Source organism: Geotrypetes seraphini, chromosome 3 (assembly GCF_902459505.1).
Source record: "Geotrypetes seraphini chromosome 3, aGeoSer1.1, whole genome shotgun sequence".
Taxonomy (NCBI): Eukaryota; Metazoa; Chordata; class Amphibia; order Gymnophiona; family Dermophiidae; genus Geotrypetes; species Geotrypetes seraphini.
In genome coordinates, this window is record NC_047086.1 from 313633116 (window position 1) to 313659566 (window position 26451).

The following is a 26451-nucleotide window of genomic DNA, read 5'->3' on the forward strand; positions in this document are numbered from 1 at the left end:
CTGTGATTTTGAAGAGAATGGATTTTCCCAGTTTACCTGCATAGAGAATACCGTGAAGAGAGGGAAGGATAGTTTATATCTTTGGGCGGGTCTGCTGGAGTCAGGACTTGAGGAGTTATAGGATAGTGGGATAAGGGGAGGAAGGATGCCGTGAATGATCTTAAAAGCCAGGCAGGAGCATTTGAAATGAATTCTGGAAATTACTGGGAGCCAGTGAAGATTGGCCAAGAGTGGGGAGACATGATCAGATTTGCGTTTTGCAAAGATCAACTTGGCTGCAGTATTCTGGATTAACTGAAGTCTTTGAAGACTTTTTTTTGTTAGGCTTAAGTAAATGGCATTACAGTAGTCAAGTTTGGAGAGGATGATGGATTGAACAAGGACGGCAAAATGTTTTTGGTGAATGTAAGATCTTACTTTCCTCAGCATGTGGAGGCTGAAAAAGCAATATTTTGCCAAGGAGTTGAGGTGATCATTGAGGGAGAGAGAAGAATCAATAATGATGCCAAGGACCTTGCTTGAGAACTCAAGTTGCAGTGCAGCACCTGTGGGTAGTGTGAAGAGGATGGGCAGATGTTCTAATTTTAGGCCGAGCCAGAGTAATTTTGTTTTTGATTCATTCAATTTCGTCTGTACCGAGAGGGACCAGGAGTGGAGTCTCATTATGCAAGATGTAATGTTCTCATGGAGGTTGGTGAGGTTCTGGTCTGTCTCAAGGAGGACAAGGATGCCATCAGAGTATGTGTAGATTGTTTCAAGGGGGGATAGTTGGAGGAGCTTCAGGAAGGACATATAGATGTTAAAGAGAATAGGGGACAGGGGTGATCCCTGAGGGACACCAAAAGATGGTGTCCAAAGAACGGACATAGTGCTATTTGAGTTGACAGTGTAGGAGCGAGAGCGAAGGAAGTTTGAGAACCACTTTAGGACGGTGGAGTCAATTCCTATCTCGGAAAGTTGATAAAGTAGTATGTCGTGGTGGACGACATCGAAATAGAGAGCTGCACGGGAACGGGGATGACGGGAATCCCGCGGGACCCGCTTAAGCAAAGCCCTCCCTTCCTCCGACGTCAGCGCTGACATCAGGAAGACTTCCGGTCGGCTGTGTGCGACAAGGCAGGTAGGGAGAAGGCAATGGCGTACGAAAGGGGGGGGGCGGTCCGCCCCGGGGAATGTGCACAGCCGGTCAGGTCCCCTGATCGACCGACAACAGGCCCGGCCGACAAACCTCCCTGCTCTGTAGCCGCGAATCTAAATTACCTCTTACAGCAGCTTCACTACTCCAGCTGCTGTAAGAAGGTAATTTAGATTCGTGGCTACAGGACAGGGAGATTTGTCCGACCGGGCCTGTTCTGTTGTCGGTCGGGTGGGGAAGCGCCACAAAGGTAAGGGGCAGGGAGGGAGAAAGGGAGGAAAGGTGGAGTGGAGAAGAAAAGACGCTTAAGGGAAATGCGTAAAACTGAGGGGGGAGAAGGCCGCTGAAAGCACATGGGGAAGACAGAGGGGGGAGAAGGACGCTGAAAGCACATGGGGAAGATGGGGGGGAAGAAGGACGCTGAAAGCACATGGGGAAGACGGGGGGGGAAGAAGGATGCTGAAAGGACATGGGGAAGACAGGGGGGAGGACACTGAAAGGACATGGGGAAGACAGAGGGGGAGAAATAAAGAAAGACAGACAGAGAGCGGCCAAGGAGAGAGACAGCAGACAGATAGCGGCCAAGGAGAGCGACAGAAATAAAGACAGACAGCAGCCAAGGTGAGAGAGAGAGAGATAGAAAAAAAAACACAGAAAAAAAAGACAGACAGATAGCGGCCAAGGAGAGAGACAGAAAGAAATACAGACAGACAGCGGCCAAGGAGAGAGACGGAAAGAAAAAAAAAAAAAAAGCCAGTCAGACAGCGGCCAAGGAGAGAGACAGAAAGAAAAAAAAGAGACAGACAGACACACAGCGGCCAAGGAGAGAGACAGAAAGAAAAAAAAGAGACAGACAGACAGCGGCCAAGGAGAGAGACAAAAAGAAAAAAAAGACAGACAGACAGCGGCCAAGGAGAGAGACAGAAAGAAAGAGTGTAGGGAGAGAGAAAGAAAGACAGACATAGAGAAAGAAAGAAATAAAGAAATGCCTAGGGGGTCCTTTTATCACGCTGCGGTAGGGGTTTAACGCGTGTAAAACGCGTTAAACCGCCTGCTGCACCAGCTGCTAACACCTGCATTGATCAGGTGTTAGTTTTTTAGCCGGCCGCAGGGGTTAGCGTGTGATGAAATGTCCGATGCGCTAACCCGGCTAGCGCGGCTTGATAAAAGGGCTCCCGAAGTCTACACACCTATTCTAGTACCCATTAATCCAACAGGCTTAAACACTAGTATATACAGTGGTACCTTGGATTATGAACACAATCCGTTCCAAATGCTCGTAATCCAAAATGCTCGTTTATCAAAGCCAAGTTCTCCATAGACAATAGTGGCAACAGCAATGATTGGTTCCAGAACCCGGGGTCTGTACCTGTCGGGGCCGGGTGCTGCAGTGCTGTCTCCTCTGTCCGTCATCGGAAGAACCCGACAGTGCCGCTTCGGGGGGGGGGGGGGGGGGCGTGTAATGTCCGCCAGCTGCTGGAGAACCCCGCAGTGCCTTCAGAGGGATGCCTCCCCCATCCGCCGGCCATTCCTCCACATCGGATGCCCCTCGCATGGTGGAGAGCCCACGCAGCCAATCGCCGCCCCACCCTTATGCCGCGCATGACACGCACAACGCTGATGATTGACGCTGTGCGCGTCACACGTAACGCGCAGGCGGGACAGTACCCAGCCGCGCATGCCCAGACAGAGATCCTCCAACCTGCAGAAGGCACCCGACGTGGAAGGCTGGCTGGAAGACGGAAGAGGAATCCCCCGAAGAAGCGCTTCCTGGTCTGTAAGTGCTCATTTATCGGGGCAGTGCTCGGTTTGCGAGTCAAAAGTTTGCTGAGTGTTTTGTAAAACACTCGCAAACCGGGTTACTCGCAAACCGAGGTTCCACTGTATAAACACAATGCCACAGACTCATGGCAACATGCTCAGTGAGGTATCCATCCTATAATACTTCATGGCAGAGTACAGGAGTGGTTTACCATTGCCTTATCCCGCACAGTGTACAGCTCCACTATATCACTGCTGCCAAACATAGGGGCACGCAGCCTACAGCACCTGGTATTCCAAGGTCTCCTATCCAGGTACTAGCCAGGCCCGACCCTGCTTAGGTTCTGATAGTGCTAAGTTTCTATAGTACTTTGTGTGTCTAAACACTTTGAAAATGAGCCCCATAGATAGATATACATATAAAAGAGTGAATATATATATATATATACACTGAATAAAACAAACTTTACAGCAACACATGCAAGTGCTAACAAACCAATGTCCATTTTTTTTTAAATAAACCCCTAAAACCTCCACCTACCTTTATAACCATCTTGTTAGAGACCATGCTTTGCCCATTCAAAATTAAAGACTGCAAATAAACAATAAAAATGATTAACAAACATTACCATTCATTAGCCTCCCCTTTCACTAAGCCACAGTAGAAGGAGGCCTATGAGCACTGGAGCACTGGAGCACTGGAGCACTGGAGCAGTGTAAGAGCATTTAGCACTCCAGACCGCAGTAGAAACCTCTACCGCGGCTTAGTAAAAGAGGGCCTAAGGTCAATTATGACAAATATATTATTACAAGTAAAAATTCATCAATTTTTCATTTAAACTTTTATATATATTAAAATAATACAGGAACAGTTATGAAAAAAGTATGAGATGCAGTGATTATATAGGAAGACAAAATAACCATATTTTGCATTAAGAAACAACATAGAGAAATCCAAAAGAACAAAATATGAAACAAGTTGTTCATATCTATTTTCTTTCACACGTGCAAATGCACATCTGTACGCTGTACATGTGGTATATGTTTCTCTGTTTTCTTGTATCGTATTTGTGCATATTTGCAAGTGTATTGGTATGTGCATGTACGCATACAAGCATATCTACTGTAATCAGGAGAGATGAGAGGGGAGAATAGTTTCAAAGGTGCAATTCAGTCACTATTGTACAGTAAATTAGGGCAAGTTCTTTAAATGGCATTTTAAGTTAGGAACCTAACTTAATTGGCAAAGCCATTAAAGATGATTTAAAAACTGTTTTAAAAAAAATGTAGCGCTTGCAAAAATATTGCCTTGATTGTGCTTATGGAGGCACTTTAGAACGCCTAAGGTTGAAGTAGGTGTGGTTAACACCAGAAACGACCTTAGGCATTCTTAGGCACCTCTATAGACATGATTCAAGTCCAACATAGGCGCCAGAAATGTAGGCCTTCAAAACCCTGGCCTATATTTCCGGAGCCTATGTTTGAGGTAGCCGCAATTCTTAAAACTGTGCAGTTGCATGATTAACACACGATCAGACCACCATAACCCTAGTGGTCCAGCAGTGAGCTCCTTCCCACGTCCTATCCCAGCCAGCTCTAAACCAATCCACCTCCCTGACCTCTGCAGACGTAACATTTAAATCCGTGGTGGTCTAGTGATGAAGAGGGGCAGCAATGGTCTTCCTATGCTCCTGCCCCATCAGAGCCGCGATCAAAACTGCCTGATGCAAGACCATGAGAACTCATAAGACTGCAATGGGAACTCATGGTATTTTCGATTGCGGGAACTCATGGGGGCAAAAGCATAGGAAGATTGCTACTGCCCTGCTTCACTACTAGACCACCAGGGCTTTAAAGGTAAAGTCTGCAGGGATCAGGGAAGCGGCGTGGTTTAGAGTTGGCCGGGACAGGACATAGGAACGATCGCTCCTGTCCACCTCACAGCTTGATCACCAGGGCTTCAGACAGGCCCACGAGAGGCCTGTAACAGATCCAGGCAGGGGTGGAGGGTGGGCACAGATCCAAGGACCTGAATATAAACCAAGATCCCCATTTTGGGCCATTTTTTGGCTCAAAAATCTTGGTTTATATCTGCCATCATCTACTATGTATGTTACTACAGTATTCTTGTGGAAATTACACACTCTTCTTGCAGTTACATGCTGAGGCTTCTTTGAGCCTGTGTGATTATCAGAATATATTACAGTATTTTGAAATTGACTACAGCTGCTTTCCTAAGCCACCTTTTAAATTTTGCTTAATGGTTGGGCTGGCCCTGCCGTTTGCATCCTCCCAGAAAAAAGACAAAGCACATATTGTTGCCAAACCCCAGGCATGCAAACCCCACTTCTCTGTTGCAAAGAGAGAAAGAAAAAAACAGAAGGATTCATGCTTTCACTTTTCTCAGACTTTCCTTCCCTGTACGAAGTTCTCTTTTTTTCACACTTTAAGAAGTCCGTTTGAGCTTTTGTAGAATGAAGAGCAGGCAACAAGCAAAGCCCAAGCAGCATCTTATAGTCCCCGCCCTCTTCCCGTCTTTCCACTGTTGCAATGTGCATTCACAGGTGTCAGAGACTGGTATTCAAATGGCAGGGCAAGCCCAATGTGCATGCAGCAAAAGCGATTTAGCCTTGTATTTTTCAGCGCCCTTTTATTTAAAAAAAAATCTAATACCAATTAAATCAGAACCTAAATCTATATAAAAAGAAAAATGTCTCACTTTTCTTATGACGTCTAGAGCAGAAAGTCCCAAGAATTGGTTTTCTATACACAGAAGAGCACGTCAGATCTCCTCATCCCGACTCTGATATAACAGACTATCATTGCCTTGGGTGAGGCGCAGCATGTACTTCAGTTCAAATCAAGGCTCTCTGAAGCATTACGGAAAGTGTGTGGTGACATCAGAACGAGGCTTGGAACGTTCTACGTGAAACTATTGGAGCACCAGAATGAGGCTTGGAAAGCAAGGCGGGGAGCACTAGAATGGAAGGTTTAAAGAAACAGAGAGGTGCTGGGAGCACCAGAATCTCAGTCGGAATACACTGCAAGAACGTAGCCCAAATAAAGGCAACCTCCAGACAGTTTTCCAACGTGGCTCAACTGGCAACACTACAAGGCGTGTACGCAATTAGAAGTGAATCTCTAAAGCAGCAGCTGTTGCAGCCCAGGGTGTGACGTTTTCGTTCTGATACGCTTGCGTGCTGGAAGGTTGCTTCCTCTCCAGTCTCCTCTTCCGGTAGTTCTGGGAGCTGAACTCAGGAGGGAAAGAGGAAGTGGAATTATAGGTCATTAGGAACGACGGGGAGGTAAGAGAAAAACCTTATACTAACAGCATTAACATGAGCCTTACATAATGCGAAAAGCTGCTTATTCATGTTGGTTTCTGGGTGGTGCTGCATGTTTGCTTTTCAGGTAGCGCAGCGGAAAAGTTGGTCGGGACCTGAGTAGCTCACCCCTTTTTGATTCTGTTAACGCCTTCTGTCGTGAATTACTAGTTATTTCCAGCGCAATAGGGATGGTATGCTTAGGGTTACAATAGTTTGTTCCATAAGTCCCGGACACATAGCCCCCGACCCAGCCTGCCCTAAACCTTGCCCCCCAAAAGCCACATTTTAAAAATTTCTGATCTCTAATTCGTGTCTGGAGGCCTCCCAGCATGCGTGTGACATCCGTATGTGCTCGGCCATCCAGACACGACCAGAACTTTACAAGACCAGGATAACTTTTGAGTTTTGGAAAGTCCATCCGGGCACCCAGACAGTCCTGTAAAAAGAGGACATGTCTAGATTTTCCTGGAGATCTGGTAACTAGGTATGCAGCAGGTGACCTTACGTCCCGTTTTCAACGGGACAGTTGGGCCGACCGTCCCGTTGTCACGACCCACCGCTTCGGGACACCAAAATGTCCCGTTTTCAGGGACAGCGTCCCGAAGCTGTGCGCGGGGACACCAGGACGGCTGATCACTTTCTCTCCCTGCCGCGCCGATTGAAAAGATGGGCCGCCACCGCTGCTTCTTGGCTTCTTCCCGACGTCAAAATTGACGTCAGGAAGAAGCCAAGAAGCAGCGGCGACCCAGCCTTTCAATCGGCGTGGCAAGGAGGTAGACTGGTAGGTAGCGGCGGTACACGGGCGGGCAGAGGGTTTGAATCGCGGTGGGGGGGGGGGGGTGAATCGGGCACTGGAGAAAGGGAAGGAAGTAGGCAGGCAGGCTGGCTTCGGGGGAGGGACAAAGGCAAGAGAAGGCACTGGGGGCACTATGGACATGGGAATCAGGCACTGGGGGCACTATGGACATGGGAAGGAGGCATTGGGAGCACTAGAGACATGGGAAGGAAGCACTGGGGGCACTAGGGACACAGGACAGGCACTAGGGACACAGGACAGGCACTAGGGACACAGGACAGGCACTGGGGGCACTAGGGACACAGGACGGGCACTGGGGGCACTAGGGACACAGGACGGGCACTATGGACATGGGAAGGAGGCATTGGGAGCACTAGAGACATGGGAAGGAAGCACTGGGGGCACTAGGGAAACAGGACAGGCACTAGGGACACAGGACGGGCACTGGGGGCACTAGGGACACAGGACGGGCACTGGGGGCACTAGGGACACAGGACGGGCACTGGGGGCACTAGGGACACAGGACGGGCACTGGGGGCACTAGGGACACGGGAAGGAGGCACTGGGGGCACTAGGAACATGGGAAGGAAGCACTGGGGGCACTAGGAACATGGGAAGGAAGCACTGGGGGCACTAAGGACACAGGACAGACACTGGGGGCACTAAGGACACAGGACAGGCACTGGGGGCACTAAGGACACAGGACAGGCACTGGGGGCACTATGGACACAGGACAGGCACTGGGGGCACTATGGACACAGGACAGGCACTGGGGGCACTATGGACACAGGACAGGCATTGGGGCACTATGGACATGGGAAGGAGGCACTGGGGGCTCTAGGGACACAGGACGGGCACTGGGGGCACTAGGGTCACAGGACGGGCACTGGGGGCACTATGGACATGGGAAGGAGGCACTGGGGGCACTAGGAACATGGGAAGGACACAGGATAGGCACTGGGGGCACTAAGGACACAGGACAGGCACTGGGGGCACTAAGGACACAGGACAGGCACTGGGGGCACTATGGACATGGGAAGGAGGCATTGGGGGCACTATGGACATGGGAAGGAGGCACTGGGGGCACTATGGACATGGGAAGGAGGCACTGGGGGCTCTAGGGACACAGGACAGGCATTGGGGGCACTATGGACATGGGAAGGAGGCACTGGGGGCACTATGGACATGGGAAGGAGGCACTGGGGGCACTAAGGACACAGGACAGGCACTGGGGGCACTAGGGACATGGGAAGGAGGCATTGGGGGCACTAGGGACATGGGAAGGAGGCACTGGGGGCACTAAGGACACAGGACAGGCACTGGGGGCACTAGGGACATGGGAAGGAGGCACGGGGGCACTAAGGACACAGGACAGACACTATGGACATAGGAAAGAGGCATTGGGGGCACTATGGACATGGGAAGGGGGCACTAGGGACACAGGACAGAGGTACTTGGGGGCACTATGGACATGGGAAGGAGGCACGGGCACTAAAGACAGAGGCACTGGGGGCACTATGCACATGGGAAGGAGGCACGGGGGCACTAAGGACACAGGACAGAGGCACTGGGGGCACTATGGACATGGGAAGGAGGCACTGGGGGCACTAAGGACACAGGACAGGCACTGGGGGCACTAGGGACATGGGAAGGAGGCATTGGGGGCACTAGGGACATGGGAAGGAGGCACTGGGGGCACTAAGGACACAGGACAGGCACTGGGGGCACTAGGGACATGGGAAGGAGGCACGGGGGCACTAAGGACACAGGACAGGCACTATGGACATAGGAAAGAGGCATTGGGGGCACTATGGACATGGGAAGGGGGCACTAGGGACACAGGACAGAGGTACTTGGGGGCACTATGGACATGGGAAGGAGGCACGGGCACTAAAGACAGAGGCACTGGGGGCACTATGCACATGGGAAGGAGGCACGGGGGCACTAAGGACACAGGACAGAGGCACTGGGGGCACTATGGACATGGGAAGGAGGCACTGGGGGCACTAAGGACACAGGACAGGAACTGGGGGCACTATGGACATGGGAAGGAGGCATTTGGGGCACTAGGGACATGAGAGGGAGGCACTGGGGGCACTAAGGACACAGGACAGGCAGTGGGGGCATTAGGGACATGGGAAGGAGGCACGGGGGCACTAAGGACACAGGACAGGCACTATGGACATAGGAAAGAGGCATTGGGGGCACTATGGACATGGGAAGGGGGCACTAGGGACACAGGACAGAGGTACTGGGGGGCACTATGGACATGGGAAGGAGGCACTGGGGCACTAAAGACAGAGGCACTGGGGGCACTATGCACATGGGAAGGAGGCACGGGGGCACTAAGGACACAGGACAGAGGCATTGGGGGCACTATGGACATGGGAAGGAGGCACTGGGGGCACTATGGACATGGGAAGGAGGCACTGGGGGCACTAGGGACACAGGACAGAGGCACTGGGAGGCACTATGGACATGAGAAGGAGGCACTGGGGGCACTAAGTACATAGGAAGGAAGGAGGGAGGGAATAGAAAGAGACAATTGTTGGGCCTGAGTACAGAAAGAAAGAATGCACAGTAAGAAGGAAACACAAGACACCAGACAGCAAAGGTAGGAAAAATGATTTTATTTTCAATTTAGTGATCAAAATCTGTCAGTTTTGAGAATTTATATCTTCTGTCTATATTTTGCACTATATTTGTCTATTTTTCTATAGTTACTGAGGTGACATTGCATATTTTAAAGTCATTTGCCTTGACATCTTTGAAAACCCCAAATGATAATTAACATTTTCTCTGCGTATAGTGTGCTTTGTAGTTTTTTTTAATTTTAAGGTTACCATTATGAATTAATATGAAGATATGTGTACATGAAAAATGAATGGAAGAAATTGGGGGTGGGGCTAGGGCAGGGTTGAGGTGGGACTAGGGCAGGATTGGGGCGGGACTGACAATTAATATATGTCCCCTTTTGATGAAAAAAATAAATGGTCAGGTTAAGGGCCTTGCATCTGCTCCTGCAAGTCCGTTGAAGGAGAAACTGATCACTGTTTTCAGTACCTCCTTCTCCCTGCAGGACTTCCTGGCAGCTTGGGAGGCTATCACAACTGACCAATAGGTTCTGGAAATTGTTAGGGACGGCAACAAGTTGGAGTTTGCTCATCCTCTCTCTACCCAGTTTGTGGACTCGCCTGCAGGCAGATCAGAGAAAGCAGGCGACTGTCCAAATGTGGTCCAACATTCATTCATTCAATCAAGCAAGCAGGTGCCAGACGCAGATTTGAACTCTGGTAGATACTCCATATACTTTGTCATGCCCAAAAAAACCTCAGAGGATTGGAGGCCCATCCTGGACCTCAGGTACGTTAATGCAACACTCAAAGTGCCTCATTTTCATATGGAGACACTCCGGTCGGTCTTTGCCTCAGTTCAGCTGGGGGAGTTCCTGGTGGTGTTGGACTTGACGTAGGCATATCTCTACATCCCAATTCCAGATCACAGGCACTTCCTTTGGTTTTATGTCCTGAGCATTATTTTCAATTCAAGTCTCCCCAATTCAGTCTGGCTACAGCCCCCTGGACTTTCACCAAGGTGATGGTTGTCATGGCAGCTGGGTTGGCTGGTTCTCCCTTACTTGGATGACTGGCTCATTGGAGCACCTTTGCAGGAGGAAGTGAAGAGAGCCGATCAGACCATCTTAATGACCCTTCAAGCCCTGGGATTGTCAACCTGAAGAAGAGCCAGCTGCAGCCCATTCAGTCCTTGGAGTATGTGGGTGTCTGAATCGACATGAAGACAGGCCAGGTGTTTCTTCAAGAGGCATGCAGACTGAAACTTGGGAGCCAAATTTCAGTGCTCCTGTTGCAGCCGTCTCCTTCGGCCTGGGATTATCTTCAGGTCCTGGGCTCAATGGTGGCCAGGATAGATGTGGTTCCTTGGGTGATAGTGTCTCTTGCAGCACTCTTTTCTCTCTTTCTGGTCTCCACAGGCATGTTCAACTGCCCTAAATGACAGAAGCCTGCAGCAGCATGTCCTGGTGACTTTGCTCTCAGTTGCTGTTCTCTGGGATGTCTCTAAGGGTCGACTCTTGGACCACACTGACAATGGATTCCAGCCTACTAGTCTGGGGAGCGCACTGCAAGGATCGCCCTGTGCAGGGACTATGGTACCCATTGCAGCACCATTGGTCCATCAACAGGCTGGAGCTCCGAGCCATCCAGTTGGTGCTGATTCAGTATCAGCCCCAGTTGTCAAACAAAGCAGTCAAGAGTGCTTCTGACAATGTAACAGCAGTGGCTTACATCAACAAGCAAGGAGGTACCAGGAGTATCAGCCTCCAGAAGGAAGCGAAAGCTCTCTTCTGCTGGGCGGAGACTCATCTTTTGGCCATCACTGCAGCTCACATCACCAGAGTGCAAAACGTGCGGATGTTGGGGCAGCCCTAAGTTCGATCTCATGATGATGGCTAGCAATAAGAAAGCAGTGCAATTCTTCAGTTGCAAGTACAAGCATGGCAGTGCCAGGATCGATGCACTGGTTTAGCCTTAGCCGATGGATGAACTCCTGTACTTCTTCCTTTCTGGCCCATGATAGGGAGAGTCCTGAGAAGAGGAACCAGACATCGGGGATGGGTTATCCTAGTGGCCTCAATGCCCCTGATACACAAACCTAGTGCATCTTCAGATCGGCCGCCCTCTGAGACATCAGCCATTCCTGGGACTTCTTTCACAAAGTCTGATCATCCTGCAAAATCTGGAGCGCTTTGGTCTCGCAGCATGGCTCTTGAGCTAGAAAGGCTACTCAGATCTGGTTGTATGCATTCTTTTGAAAGCCAAGAAGCCTGCCACATTTGTGGCATATGCCAGGGTGTGGAATACCTTCCAACATTTGTGCTGCAAGGAGCAACTGGATCCTGCCATGGCTTCTGTATTTGCTGTTCTGTCCTTTCTGCAAGATCTAGATATGAGGCTGGTGGTTTCCTCACTGAAAGTTCAAGTGGCTGGAATTTCTTGTTTCAGGTCCCAGGGTACCAGGTACTTCAATGGTGCTCTGAGACTGCAGTCCCTGGTTTGCCAATCCTACACCCCAGCCAGAGCTCTCCACTCTTACCTTTGAACATTGCCTCTCCAGCCCTTCAACTTTCTGATCTCATCTAGGTGCCACCAAAGTGTCTTTTTCTGCCATTCACTGTTTTCAACAAACACCCTACCACTCACTCTCTTTATACAATTTGGTGCAGAATGTTTGGGTTTTTTTCTTGGTTTTCCTCCTCTAAACTTAGGTGCATCTTATAGTGCGAAAATTACGGTACTTTTGCTCACAGTTTGCTGCATGCTCTTTCAATCCACTAGTACTATCATGTGACTTCCACTTCAATGCCGTCTTGCGCATGGTGAAGCTGCTGCTTTGGCCATCCACATATAGCAATTAAGGACTTCCACACCACTCTAGCTCCATCGCTTTTGATAAGACAGTTGCTCACTTTTTATAACAATGAGATTCTGTATTGCTGTTTTATCCATGATGACAACTGATAACCTAGGAAAAATGCAAACAGTGTGAATGACTTAACTAAAAAAAACAAAAAAACCCCAATTAAGAAAAATTGCCAAATCAACAGTATTGCTTTCAGTATTATCAATAAGCTTCACTAGAGCAGCCCAAAATCTTTTTTTCCAAACAATTTCCTTTCTATTTCCTAGGACTCAGACCAACAAGGGAAACAAGGGCATGAGTATACTGCAATTTATATAATAATCTACTCAACTCACTTGCCAGGGCCTCCTGACCATTTGATACGTCTTCTTTCTCCATGTTCACCATTCATCTTCCATCTCTGTGTATGTTTTTTCCCCTTGTTCAGCAATCATCTCCCTTCTGTCTCCTATACTTCCCTTTCTAGTATTTCCCCTGTGCCCATCTCCCTACCTTCATCATCAACACTATTCTATGTCCCTATCCCGTCTGTGCCCAGTGTCAATCCTCTGTGTCCCTATGCCTCCCCCCCCCAAAGCCCAACATCTCTTCTGCGTTCCTCTTCTCCCTCATGTCTAGCCATCTTCTGCGTCCATTACCCTTCTATGTCTGGCATTGCCCTACTGACTGTATCCATATACCACCCCCATAAAGCGTTCCCCTTTGTGTCTCTGTTTCTATGCTCCCATCCATTCTATCAACACTCCCCAAGGATTCAGCACCTCCTTCCCTCTAGCCCCTTCTCTCATGGGTCCAACATCTCTCTCCAGCTCTGAGCTGCGAATCCAGTAATTCTACCTTCCCTCCAACATCCAGCTTTAGGTCTAGCACCTCTTTTCCTTTCAGCTCCAGTCCCCCATCTACATTAGTATCCTCCCTTATCTCCATCCCTAACACCTAATTCCCCCACCCATTGGTCCAACATCTCTCTTCCCTCCCAGCCCAAATCCAGCATCATCCTTCAGCCCCAGTTCTGAAGACAGCCAGTACCCTCCCCACCCACGAGTACATCGATAGCGGCAGGCAGCATCCCCTCCCCAGCTCCCCTTGTGCCTACTACCCAAATGAGCCAGCCAAGCTATGCCGAAAAATTTTGAGAAGCCTTCACTGAGGCCTTCTTTTAGCCGACAAAGCCCCTCCTTGATGTAACTTCAGTTTCACAAAACTGGAAGATACATTGTTGGCAGAAGGAAAGGGCTTGGAACAGGTCTCTGAAGATTTTTCATCATCGATGCGGCTGGCTCCTTCAGGTAAAACTGCCGCCACGCTAAAAAATCTTCAGAGACCTGTTACAGGATTTCCTTCAGCCAACGAGTTCCTCCGGTTTTGCGAAACTGGAAGTTACATCAAGGAGCGGCTTGTTGGCTGAAGGAAAGCCTCAGAGCAGGCTTCTCAAGATTTTTCAGCATGGCAGGGCTGACTCGTTTGGGCAAGGTAGGCATGGGGTGAACTGGGGAGTAGATGCTGAGCCGTGGGGAGAAGGGATATTGCCACGGGAACAAGACCATTCAGCGTTCTAACAGGGCGGTGGAAGACCTTGTTCTTGTTCCCGCCTTAAGCTGGCTACATTGTTTCCCATTTTTGCAGATGAACCGCAGGTTGCCGCGGAAACCCTTCACCATGTCATTCTCTACTCCACTGTTACTCACTCTGGCTCCTTCTTTGTTGCCTGCTTCACTGCACGCCCACTCAAACTCACCTCCACTGCTCACAACTTACTGCTGCCACCGCCGCCACTATCCACAAGTCCATCTCCTTCTTTGTCTGGCCCCCAATAATTTTGTATTTGCTCTTAAAAATTTATATGTGCACCGCCTATACTGGTAGAAGGCACAAAATAAAATTAAACTTGAAATCACAGGAGCAAAGCTTTTTACTACTCCCACAGGGCAATGAAAAACTTTGCACCCACAGTAAATGGCCTCAATTTTTTCTCGTTCTCATGGCTTTACCATGGGAACGGGATCCCTTGTCATTTTCTAAGTCTGAGACTCAGTCTGTATAATTGGCTTTGCATATGTGATGTGCTTAGCAAGTAAAGCTTCCAAACACACAAGTGATAATGAGATAAATTTTCTTTGAATGTAAGCATTTTGTTAATAACTAGAGGATTTCCATTTTTTTAGATTGTTTTTTTTAATTTCAGGCTTGTTTAACATAACATAACAACTTTATTCTTCTATTCCGCCACAATCAAATGAATTCTAGGTGGTCTTTTGTCAGTTGTATATGTACTTAATGATGCTAAACAGGGATTGAAATATATTTAGAAAAATTAGACATCAAAATTTTTAATAGGCTGGGAATTTTTAAAAATCATTTTTAGTTGTTTTTCTACTCTTCTATACTTTATTTGCTCTTTCCTTCCCACTTCCAGGTACTATAACTCCTTCCTTTAATATTCTAAGCATACATCCCTTCTTGCCAGTATTCTAGTGAAAGGGAGGGGAAGCTCTGGGCTTTTTAGCTTCTTCATAAAAACCCAACCAGGGGCTGTAGCAGATTCTCAGCCCAGATCCCCTCAGTAGCAGCAGGTTCCTTGGCCAAGTTAAGCTGTCAGTGTCAACAAATATAGTGGCTTGCTAGGTTGGATCCACAGTATTGATACTTTTAGCAGCTTGCTCAGCTAAGCTTTCACATCAGTAGTATCGCCTCCTCCTAGGCACCAAATGTTATGCAACCTGGTGCATAGCTTTTTCTAGCCCTCTTGTTAAGATTTCAGATATGGCTATATACTATGCTGTCTGTGACTTAAAAAAATGTAATTCTTTGAAATCCATTGAATGGTGAATCTTTTTTATACAGGTAGATGTCAGAGTATGGGCCTTAGAAACCTTTGGATGAACTACAGAGTTTTGATTGTTATGGGAACAAGCCTTGCACTTATACACTGGGGTTGGTTTAACTTAAAGGCAAATCCAGTTTTCCAACCCAAGAGAGAGCTCACAGAGCCTGGTGTGGTAACACACACAACACAACACAACAACCAAACAGAAACAAAGTAGCATGAAAAGGTAAGTGTCAGCCCTCATCCAGATTTTTTTTTTAAATTCTCTAATTAAAAGCTAAAAGATAATTCACATTCAAGCACGTTTTCTTCTCTGTGGCAGAGCTTTCCAAATGGTGGGGGTCAAGACCCAAAATGGGTATTGAAACCTGTGTTTGGAGTTGCATCCTGGGCTAGCATTCCATAAGATGTAATTGTCCTGTGCCACCAAGGGGTTGCATGCTTTTTGCAGCCATATAAATTGGGGTCACACCACAGAAAGGTCAATGATCACTGCCATAAGAGGAAAAAAAGCTGTTTTAAGAGGCATAGCAGCATTTTCATCAGTACACATATATTGTGAAATAATTAAGTGTATGTGTGTATATAATATCCAATGCAATATAAACTCTCCACCATAAAGAACAAAATCGCCACCACGCTTAGAAAAGACAAAAGAAAAAGCCTCGGTTTGAAGTGAATCTTATTTTGTGATTCTATTCAAAGCACATCATTGGCATAAAAAACTTTCGACCTGCTATCACAGGGAAAATATAGTATTAAGTTCTATGTGTTATTTAACAGAGGTTTAGATTAACAAGGACAACTATAGTTTTGTGGTATAGTGCCATTTCCTCAGGGCCACATAAACCTTCAAACATAAACTTAGAAGTGATCCCTCCTTTATTGTGAAGTCTGTTGAGAGACTAATTTACATATTTTTCTGCTCTTCCTCCTCTCACGCTGGGCTGGGCTAGATTTCATCAGTATTACTCTCTACAAGGAAGTTGTAGAAGCTTCTCTATTCTGCTTGCATTTTTTTTCCTTTCTTTTTCAGGTTTTTCTTCCGCAAGCAAGGCTTTTTGGTGCTGCAGAGGCTCTCGGTTTCCCCAAGACATCCCTGGCTGTGAGAAGATATAAGCTGTCAGGGCAGAGGTCTGTAGCCCGCAGACACATACTTTGCATGATTTCTGTGTGGCTGTCTGCATTAACAGTCCAGAAGCTCAGGGACAGTTCCCTTGGGAACAGGCTTGTCTTAAATTTTGTCCGCATTGGGCTTGAGCACAGGCTGTGTGGCTTCCATGGCAGTTTTGTACCAGGATCAAGACCAACTGCATTTCTCCCCAACAATATTGTGTGGGGATCTGAGGTTCCGGTCCCATGGAGGGACGGGATGGCAGTCTGAAGAAATAAGCCAGATTCTTTTTGTCCTTAAAAGTTAATTTCAAGGGTTTTAGAGGCCAGGGACATAGTCCCCCACTTCTAAGAACCCCTTCCCTGTATTTTTTGTGTTTCTCTCTTGCTTCCACTGACCATTTTAGGCGCTAAAATCACTATTGTGGCCATCTTGGATTTCCTGATTTGATTTTAAAAGCTTCCATCTGCCTCAAAACACCTCATTTCTGATTAAAAAGCACATAGATGGACGCCTCAGGTGGAGATTCTTTGGATTCATGGTAGATTTGTGGCAGATGCCTATCTGAAGGAGGTTATTGTTCGATGTAGGAGCTTGGACTTCACGCCTCCTCATACCTCGGGAGGGAATGGAGCCCATATGGAAAGTTTCCTGGGCCAGAAATTTCAACTGGAGTTGGAAAATGGAGAGTTTGTGTCTCCAGCAAAGTGCAGGTGGACAAACTTCAGAGGGCATCACATCACAGGAGTTCCTGCCAGGTCCCTCCGTTAAACCTGCGCAGTGCTTTGCTCCCAAATTCATATATATATATGACATGAAGTTTTTTGTAAGCCAGCCTGGCCCCTTGGGGTCTCTTCGTGAGTGGTGCCTGGGCTTCACCCTGCAAAGGTTGCGGGTTCCTCTAGTCAAAGACATGTTCAAGTGTCAGGAACCCAGGCAGCGCTGGATTCAGATGAAGATGGTTCAGACTCCATGCCTCTGCTTTCTCAATCAGGGTCCTCTCTACTTGGAGATTCAGCATCTCAGCTTGGTGGGCTAGACCACAATCAGCTGGCAGCCCTGGTCCTTGGAGAAGACCCAACGGTGTGCAGTCTTTTCAAGCCATCTGCACTGCAGAGAATCGTTATAGGATCCCTCCAGGAAATAAAGCTGGAGCTCCCCAGACCTCTGCTACGCAGTGCTTGCTCATGAGCAGTACAAAGGCTTTTCCTCACATCCAGACATTACCAGGATGCTAACTGACCACTAGGAGGTCCCTGAAGGGCCCCCGAGGGTAGCCAAGTCTATGACAAAGGTCTTCTTGATGAATGCCAAGTTTCAGCAGCTGTTTAATATGTCAAAGGTGGATTCCCTAGTGGTTCAAGTAACTAAATGTACCTCTCTTCCCAGTGAAGGTGGAGAACCATCTAAAGGACTCTCAGAACCACAGACTGGACTTTGTCATTAAGAGACAATTTGAGGCTGCTATACTAGGCCTAAAAGCTGCAGCATTTGTCACTTGAGCATGCCATTCAATTCTTATCTGGGCCGGCCTCCGGATGACAGTAATGACTCCAAGTTTCTTCTGGCGAAAGTTGATTGCAAAGGTGCTAGGAGTTACACTAGATTCCTCACTATCATTCAAAGACCAGATCACCTCTCTGTCAAAGAAATTTTTCCTCAGACTGAGACAGTTGAAATCGATCAGACCGACCTTGTCTCAAAGCAACTTTTAGGAAGGTGGCACAATCCATCCTACTGCCCCAACTAGACTATTGCAACTCTCTTTACTACGGAACCACAGAAAAAGAATTAAAATGCCTGCAAGTGCTCCAAAACACAGACGCAAGGCTGATCTTCCAATCACACTGCTTCGAGAGGGCTAGTCCATTGCTACACTGGCTAACTGTGAAAAAAGAATCCACTATAAGCTAGCCTGCATGATTCACAAATCTATCTTTGGGGAAAACTCCAACCTTCCTTAACTCGAGGACCACAAAGCGCTTTAAAATACCATTTCCGTCCTCCCCTGTAGTAAGGAGGAAGAGGATGTTCAACCCTACCTACTTATCTGCGATAACTACCTACACACTGCCAGTTCAAGAAAAGACTAAAAACACTCTTCCCCCAATAGACTCAACATTTCCCTCTTAATTAATCTTGCACCTCACCTCAAATGTTATCCTCTTGCTCAGTGGTTCCCAAACTTGTCCTGGAGGACCCCCAGGCCAGTCGGGTTTTCAAGATAGCCCTAATGAATATGCATGACAGAGATTTGCATATAATGGAGATGCCAGGAATGCAGATCTGCTCCATGCATATTCATTAGGGCTATCTTGAAAACCCGACTGGCCTGGGGGTCCTCCAGGACAGGTTTGGGAACCACTGCTCTTGCTGTAAGCCACAATGTTTGTTTATTTAAAATTTGATATACCGCTCCTGCATTTTACTGACCTAAGCAGTTTACAATGTATCAAACTAAAATGAAATTAGGTACTTTTTTTTCCTTTTATAATTTTTTATTAATTTTACAACTTACATCAAGTGTATCAAGAAATAACATTTGAACTGAAAAAACATCACTTGTATTATCATCAATTGACATTCATGAAAGTTAACATCCCCTCCCATCCCTATCACATCAAAAATATTCATTTATATTATACAATATACATTCTATTAATATATCAAATCATCCCTCCCACCCATCCCTATCCCCTCATTTCAATTATCTTATGAAGGGAAAATGTTTACTACTCATTACAAAAGTCTGTTAATGGTCCCCAAACATCTCGAAATTTACCAAAATATCCTCTGTGTTCTTTCCATTTTATAAATATGACATACAGAACTCCACCAAAAAAAACTATAATTTAATCTACTCTGATTTTTCCAATTGAATGTAATATGTTGATGTAATAAGTAATTGCCAAAATTTGGAGCACAGGAATGGCGAGAGTTGGTTTGGTTTTCAGAGCCTCCAGCTAAGAGTTCTGTAGGAAAACATAAACTTTACCTCTGGAACTGGCCCACTACTGTGGCTTGGTTTGGACAGGGACTTAATGTGCTTTATTTTAAATAATGTTGTACACTACTTTGAGCATTATTTGGAAATAAACAATCTTAAAATTATATAGTTGATCTAGAAAGGGGATTGATGGAAAAAAAGTAGCACATTTATAAACTGGAATAGACACATCATGTATACTATTTAGAAAGTAAGCGTAAGTAATTTATTCATATTTCTAATCATTATACCAAATATTATTTTTGTGAGTTTGTTTCCATAAGGTTCTTGCTTATTTACTGTGCTTGTGTCAAGCTAAACCTATTGTGTGCTTTTTAGTAACATCCAAATGCATAAGATAGACTGCAGAAATAATGTTCGTGATGCATGATTTAACAGTAGAAAGTGACCCTATCTTTCCAAACATTTGTGGATTCCATTGATATGTCACTTTCTACTGTTGAAATAAAATCCTGCGTCACGAACATTTCCACAGTCCTTCTTTTGCTTTTGACTGTTACCCTTCTACTGTGGAAGTGTTGGGTTCTGTTTTTGCTTTCGCACTCTTTAGTAAATTTTTTTTTTTTTTTTTGTCTTATTTGTAGGTGTCGGTAGCAAGACCTGGTAATGCCACATTTGGCACTAAAAGAAGACATGAAAAACAAGGTTTGGCTGAGAAGGAATTGGCTTTTAGTGGCAGGAGTAGCTTTTTTAGGCATCCACTTTGGTACATACCTTATACAGAAGGTGGCAAAGAGTTCTGCCAGGCCCTCAGCATTAAAGCAAGAAAGAAATAAAGACTGAAAAGCATTCATATCTTGCAGACCTTTTAAGGTCTTCCTGTTATCAAGTCATCATTACTTCCAATTAATTCATAAAGCCTGTTAATGAATGGCAGTCTGTAAAACTAAAAGAATGTTGCTATAGAAAATACATTCTGTTTTGATTTTATATATGAATACATTGCTGTAGTTTTTTGCTTTGAAGAAGTTTCAGCCAGAGGAATGCGAGTCCGTAGATTTCTGTAATCAGTTTGAGAATATGAAAGAAATCTCTGTTCCGAACAAAATGAGAATTTCCTGTATATAAACAGGCAAAGTAGACCGCAATGTCTCGTGTTGAACCTAAAAAGCCATCATTATGCACCAGTGGTCCTTTGAAACAAGAAATAATAAGCAAGTCTTTGTCAGTGCTAAGTGGGATTGTAAAGTCTTGTTATGGTCCCTCTGGCAGACTCAAACAGCTCCATAATGGTATTGGAGGGAAAGTTTGTACCACTTCACATTCTTCTGCCTTGCTCGATGGCTGCTGTGTCTCCCATCCAGTATTAAAAGTTTTGATAGCCTCTGTCCGTACTCATATATCATGCTTCAGTGACTGTGGCCTGTTTGCAGCCATTCTTTGTTGTAATTTGATTGAAAATTTTCAAAAGACAGCCCTAACACCCCGTACTGTCACTAAAATAAGCAAACATCTTTTGAGCCTATGCACTGATTATCTCAAGTCAGAAGAGTGTGGCTGCAGAGTGGCTGTAGACTTTGGTAGTAGTAAGGGCTTGTTTTGTTTGGGACGCACTGTACTAACCAGTAAGCCTGCTTGCATGCTTACTGTAAAGGAAACAGATTATATTAGTGCATTGCTTATAAAAGCCTTTTTGCTTACAGTCCCAAATGAGATGGGAATAAATATTAGTTTAGGAAAGAGTATAATCATACCCATAGATGGTCAAAGAGTCACAGATTCTGCGGTGTTTCCTGGGCTGCTGATAGAAATGCCAGTGTTTGAATTGAGAAAAATTTTTCCTCTGAAAAGATTGTCTTCAAGTACTATCCGGATGGCTCTTTTTTCGATCTCCCTTTCTGGAGAACTCCCTGATACTGGGCAAGGAATGTTGATAGTCCAGTCTGGTGTGTCCCTGGAAAGAACTGTACTGGATCAGTTAATCCTTCTAGGACAGCAGATGGTTAAAGACAAAGTAAACATTCTTGTGTGCCAGAAAGTCGTACACCCATCTTTGAAGCAGTATCTGAAGGGCCACTGTGTAATGGTGATAGACAGAGTTGGAGCAGCTGCAATGGAACCCTTAAGGCGAATGACAGGTAATGATTTTGTTTTTAAGCCATATAAATAATGAATCTTCAGGGTCTTAAACTGTAGAAGCAAAGCATTTATTTATAAAACAAGTGTATACCACCTTCCTGGTAGGTCATTAAGAGTAATTCACAATCCAAAGTAAACATAAGAAGTTGCCTCCGCTGGGTCAGACCAGAGGTCCATTGCGCCCAGCAGTCTGCTCCCACGGCGGCCCATCAGGTCCATGACCTGTAAGGTGATCCTTGTCTAAAACCCTTTATTCCCCTTTATGTTTCTATATATAACCTTTCATAATCCTATCTCTACCTCTGTCTATATCCCTCAATCCCCGCATCCTTCAGGAATTTATCCAATCCTTCTTTAAAACCTCGTAGTGTACTCTGTCCTATCACAACCTCCGGAAGTGCATTCCAGTGAGTGAAAAAGAACTTCCTAGCATTGGTTCTAAACCTGTCCCCTTTCAATTTCTCTGAGTGCCCCCTTGTTCTTGTGGTTCCCAATAGGCTGAAGAATCTGTCCCTCTCTACCTTCTCTATGCCTTTCAGGATCTTGAAAGTCTTTATCATGTCTCCTCTGAGTCTCCGCTTTTCCAGGGAGAAAAGCCCCAACCTTTCTAAACTGTCTGCGTATGGAAGGTTTTCCATACCTTTTATCATTTTCGTCGCTCTTCTCTGAACCCTCTCTAGTATCGCCATGTCCTTCTTAAGGTACGGCGACCAATATTGGACACAGTACTCCAGATGCGGGCGCACCATCACACGATACAGTGGCATGATGACTTCCTTTGTTCTGGTTGTAATACCTTTTTTAATAATACCCAACATTCTGTTTGCTTTCTTTGCGGCTGCTGCACATTGTGCCGTTGACTTCATTGTTGTATCCACCAGCACACCACCAGCATAAAATCAAGAAATAAAAATATGATTAAAGTGAGATTAACATCCTTATGATCATAAATATCCAACCTGTCCAATAAAATAGGACCAAATACCTATCCTAAGTTTCATCCAGTTACCATTCAAGATATATTGGACTGTCTAATTGATAAAACAAAAATGTAATAAATTTTATGCTTAGAGGGTCATAGAATAATAAAGTAGATATAAGTTGTCGGTGCCTGTGAACTACCCTTAGCAACCTGTGTTTGAAAAATAAGATGTAAGAAAATGAAATTACTTAAGTTTTCTGCAGTGACTTTTGGAATTTATTAATGTCTTCACGTTATTTGACTTCACTACATTGGGATTAACTTCCAGCAAATACCATTTCATAGTAATTTTCACTTATTTAGAATGTGCTTTTCTTGCTCTGTAGGCTTTTCTTACCCCAGGTCAAACATCATTTAGCTCATTTTCTTTTCAAAGAATGTCCTGCAAGTTGTCAATATCTGTCTTTTTCTCATCTATCTTGTAATTTTTAAATTTTTTATTGTTACTTTTGACATCCTTTCTTGATGGAGCCTTGCCAGAAACCACTCTTCAGTATCTTAAAGCTTTTGAGGACAGTGCTCTCTGCACATGTATGTGTCTTCCTGTCTACCATCATCACATGGAACCAAGCCAGTCTTTATCACATGGATCAGAAAAGTTGTGCCTTCTGCTATAGGTTTTCAGCATTTTTCAAATTTTTTTTCTGCAGCCCAGTATGCCCTCTTATATCTGTCATCCTGGTTGGGATGATTTTTGTCAAGATCAAGTCATAACATACATTTTTATTTATATATCGCAAAAGCCTTTCAGTTCTAAGTGGTTTACAAAAGAGGTAAGGCTGACCAAAGTCAAGTAATTTGATTTTGTCTCAGTTATTTTTCCTAATATGTCCCATAAGAATTCATTAAACCTGGACCCAGCCATCAATTTGGCCCCAATAATTTTGAGGAAAGCGACTGCACTAGATAAGCCCCAGCCTTTATCAGTGGTTTCTCTTGAGGAGGAGATCGGTGCTTTCTGGCTCAATGTAATGCTGAGGCATTGAGAGCTTTGACATCAGACCCAAAGGAGCTCCATCCCTTTCAGAGTCAATTCCCATCAAAACTGTTGTCCAGGAAGGAAACTTCTTCAGGGCACTGGAAATTGCCCAATCTCAGCACCCCAACCCTAGGCCTGACCGGTCTGTCAGCAGACCAAGGCAGAAAGGCTTAACCTCTCAGAGAGGAGTATGTTTAAGAGTCCGATTAGGATTGTAGGACAGATGCTAATACTACACAGGCAGTCACAGTACAGGCAGACCTCAGTTTAAGAACGTCCGACTTACATCAAACTCATACTTATGAACCGGGGTCCTGCCTCTCCCTTCCTGTGCCAACGTGCCCCTTCTTCCTCCCTTCCTGTCCAAATGCGACCCTCCTCCTTCCTTCTGTGTCCCAACACACCCCTCATCGTTTACTTCTGAATGGCTCCCCCAGTCGCATTTCTCTTTGCAAAGCCATGGCTACAGTTCCTGCTCGCGGCTGACTTGGCAGCCTTGATCCTTTGTGCCTCCCGTGGGTGTTTACCTTCTCTGGCCAGCTCTCTCCTCCCAGTCGTACTTCTCTTTGCAAAGCCGCAGCCATTAGTTCCTGCACACAGTTCGCGGCTGACCTGGAAGCCTTTTCTCAGACATGTGCTGGTCGCTTTGCGAAGAGAAGTGCGACTAGGAGGAGAGAGCCGGCCAGAGGAGGTAAACAGGAACTTGTACAAACCTTTATTAAAACCAGCTGAGTTAACTGCTCGTACCACAACCTCTGGCAATGTGTTCCAGATCTTAACTATTCTCTGAATGAAAAAACTTTTAAAAACTAATAGGAGGAAAAATATCTCCCTGTAACTTCATCAAGTGTCACCTAGTCTTTGTAATTTTTGATGGAGTAAAAACTTGATCCACAAGTACCCATTCTACACCACTCAGTGAGAGATTCAAATTTTGAAGGGAAACCTTTTGAGTATGTGTGTTTTTGTTTGTTCTTTAAGCAGTTGTCTATTTCTGGATCACTTTTGTGCATTGGTTCAGTGGTTCCATAATTATAGCAATGTTTTATGTTAATGAAACAGCAGGATATCATCTGTAGGCAAATGAAAGTAATGTTTGAAATCTGAAAGAAGTTCAGCTGCTACAAATCAGGTTTTATTCTGCCCATGTTTGCTATATAGCACCAATTCCATTAATTTTCCAGAAAAGTATTATAAAAAAAATCTTGTACTAAAAGCTACAAAATCTTTTTGTGTTGATCTTTAAATTTTATGAGGGGGTGCTGAAAAGTTCTCAGCCCAACTAACTTCTAAATTCTGAGCATTATTTTGCCACTGTAGCTGAAAAGGGCTTTGTTTTGCTGACTTTTTCAGAATCATAATGCTATGTTTTCAAATTGTTTTAGATTATTGATTGTACCATGTTAGCGAAAAGTGTAGAATTTTCAAGTGTGGAACTCTGAGCAATCATGAAGTTCTTATTCTTGCAGAAAATTCCAAAGGAAATCCATGAACGTATGATGCAAACATTGAGTAACAAATGCCCATCATACACCACCGTGAAGAAGTGGTGTGCACATTTTCAGCATGGAGATTTCAAGACCAAAGATGCAGCTAGGCCTGGGAGGCCTCAAATTGTTCACCATATCCATGACCTGATTTTGGCAGATCGGCAAATATCAGCTAAAACAATTGCTGAGACACTACAGATATCCAGAAAATGTGTTGGGTGTATAATAGAAACATAGAAATAGACGGCAGATAAGGGCCACGGCCCATCTAGTCTGCCCACCCCAATGACCCTCCCCTACCTTTCTCTGTGAATAGATCCCACGTGTCTATCCCATTTGGCCTTAAAATCAGGCACGCTGCTGGCCTCAATAACCTGAAGTGGAAGACTATTCCAGCGATCAACCACCCTTTCAGTGAAAAAGAATTTCCTGGTATCCCCGTGCAGTTTCCCGCCCCTGATTTTCCATGGATGCCCCCTTGCTGCCGCGGGACCCTTGAAAAAGAAGATATCTTCTTCCACCTCGATGCGGCCCGTGAGATACTTGAATGTCTCGATCATGTCACCCCTCTCTCTGCGTTCCTCGAGTGAGTATAGCTGCAACTTATCCAGCCATTCCTCGTACGGGAGATCCTTGAATCCTGAGACCATCCGGGTGGCCATTCGACTCCAGTCTCAGCACATCCTTACGGTAATGCGGCCTCCAGAATTGCACACAGTATTCCAGGTGGGGCCTCACCATGGATCTATACAATGGCATAATGACTTCAGGCTTACGGCTGATGAAACTCCTGCGTATGCAACCTATGATTTGCCTTGCCTTGGATGAAGCTTGCTCCACTTGATTGGCAGTCTTCATGTTCTCACTGACGATCACCCCTAAGTCTCGTTCTGCTTCAGTTCTTGTTAGGATCTCGCCATTAAGAGTGTAAGTCTTGCATGGATTTTGGCTGCCCAGGTGCATGACTTTGCATTTTTTGGCATTGAAGCTGAGTTGCCAGGACCTAGACCAGCGCTCCAGTAGGAGTAGGTCGTGCATCATGTTGTCGGACATTGAATTTATGTCTGTTGTGCTTTTGCCCACTACATTGCTTAGTTTGGCATCATCGGCGAATAATGTTATTTTACCTCGCAGCCCTTCTGCCAAGTCTCTTATAAAGATGTTGAATAGGATCGGGCCCAGGACCGAGCCCTACGGCACTCCACTGATTACCTCCGTCATTTCGGAGGGGGTGCCGTTCACCACTTCCCTCTGAAGCCTACCTCCAAGCCAGTTCCCAACCCATTTCGTCAATGTGTCACCCAGTCCTATAGAACTCATCTTGCTCAGCAACCTGCGGTGTGGTACGCTATCGAATGCTTTACTGAAGTCCAGGTATACGATGTCCAGGGACTCCCCAACATCCAGCTTCCTCGTCACCCAGTCAAAGAAGCTGATCAGGTTGGATTGGCAGGATCTCCCCTTAGTAAATCCATGTTGACGGGGATCCCTTAGATTCTCCTCGTTCAGGATCGTA

At 45.8% G+C, this 26451-nt stretch overlaps 2 protein-coding genes across 5 annotated transcripts in view; one reads left to right on the plus strand and one right to left on the minus strand.

The window, feature by feature from the left end:
• The window catches only part of SLX4IP (SLX4 interacting protein), a 150936-nt gene extending 145183 nt beyond the window's left edge, over positions 1-5753 (minus strand). For both annotated transcript variants that reach the window (XM_033936687.1, XM_033936688.1), the window contains exons 1-2: positions 5616-5753; positions 3438-3488 (exon numbers count right to left, since the gene is read on the minus strand). In XM_033936687.1, coding sequence (XP_033792578.1) covers positions 3438-3464 — 27 coding nt within the window. In that variant the 5' untranslated portion in view covers positions 3465-3488; positions 5616-5753. The remainder of the gene's footprint in view (positions 1-3437; positions 3489-5615) is intronic.
• Positions 5754-6064: 311 nt separating this feature from the next.
• MKKS (McKusick-Kaufman syndrome) overlaps positions 6065-26451 on the plus strand; it is a 39733-nt gene continuing 19346 nt past the window's right edge. The window contains exons 1-4 of one of the 3 annotated variants that reach the window (XM_033936684.1): positions 6065-6201; positions 15302-15510; positions 16321-16418; positions 19990-21483. In XM_033936684.1, the coding sequence (XP_033792575.1) occupies positions 20493-21483 (991 nt within the window). In that variant the 5' untranslated portion in view covers positions 6065-6201; positions 15302-15510; positions 16321-16418; positions 19990-20492. The remainder of the gene's footprint in view (positions 6202-15301; positions 15511-16320; positions 16419-19989; positions 21484-26451) is intronic. The other 2 variants (XM_033936683.1, XM_033936685.1) reach the window with 2 other exon arrangements.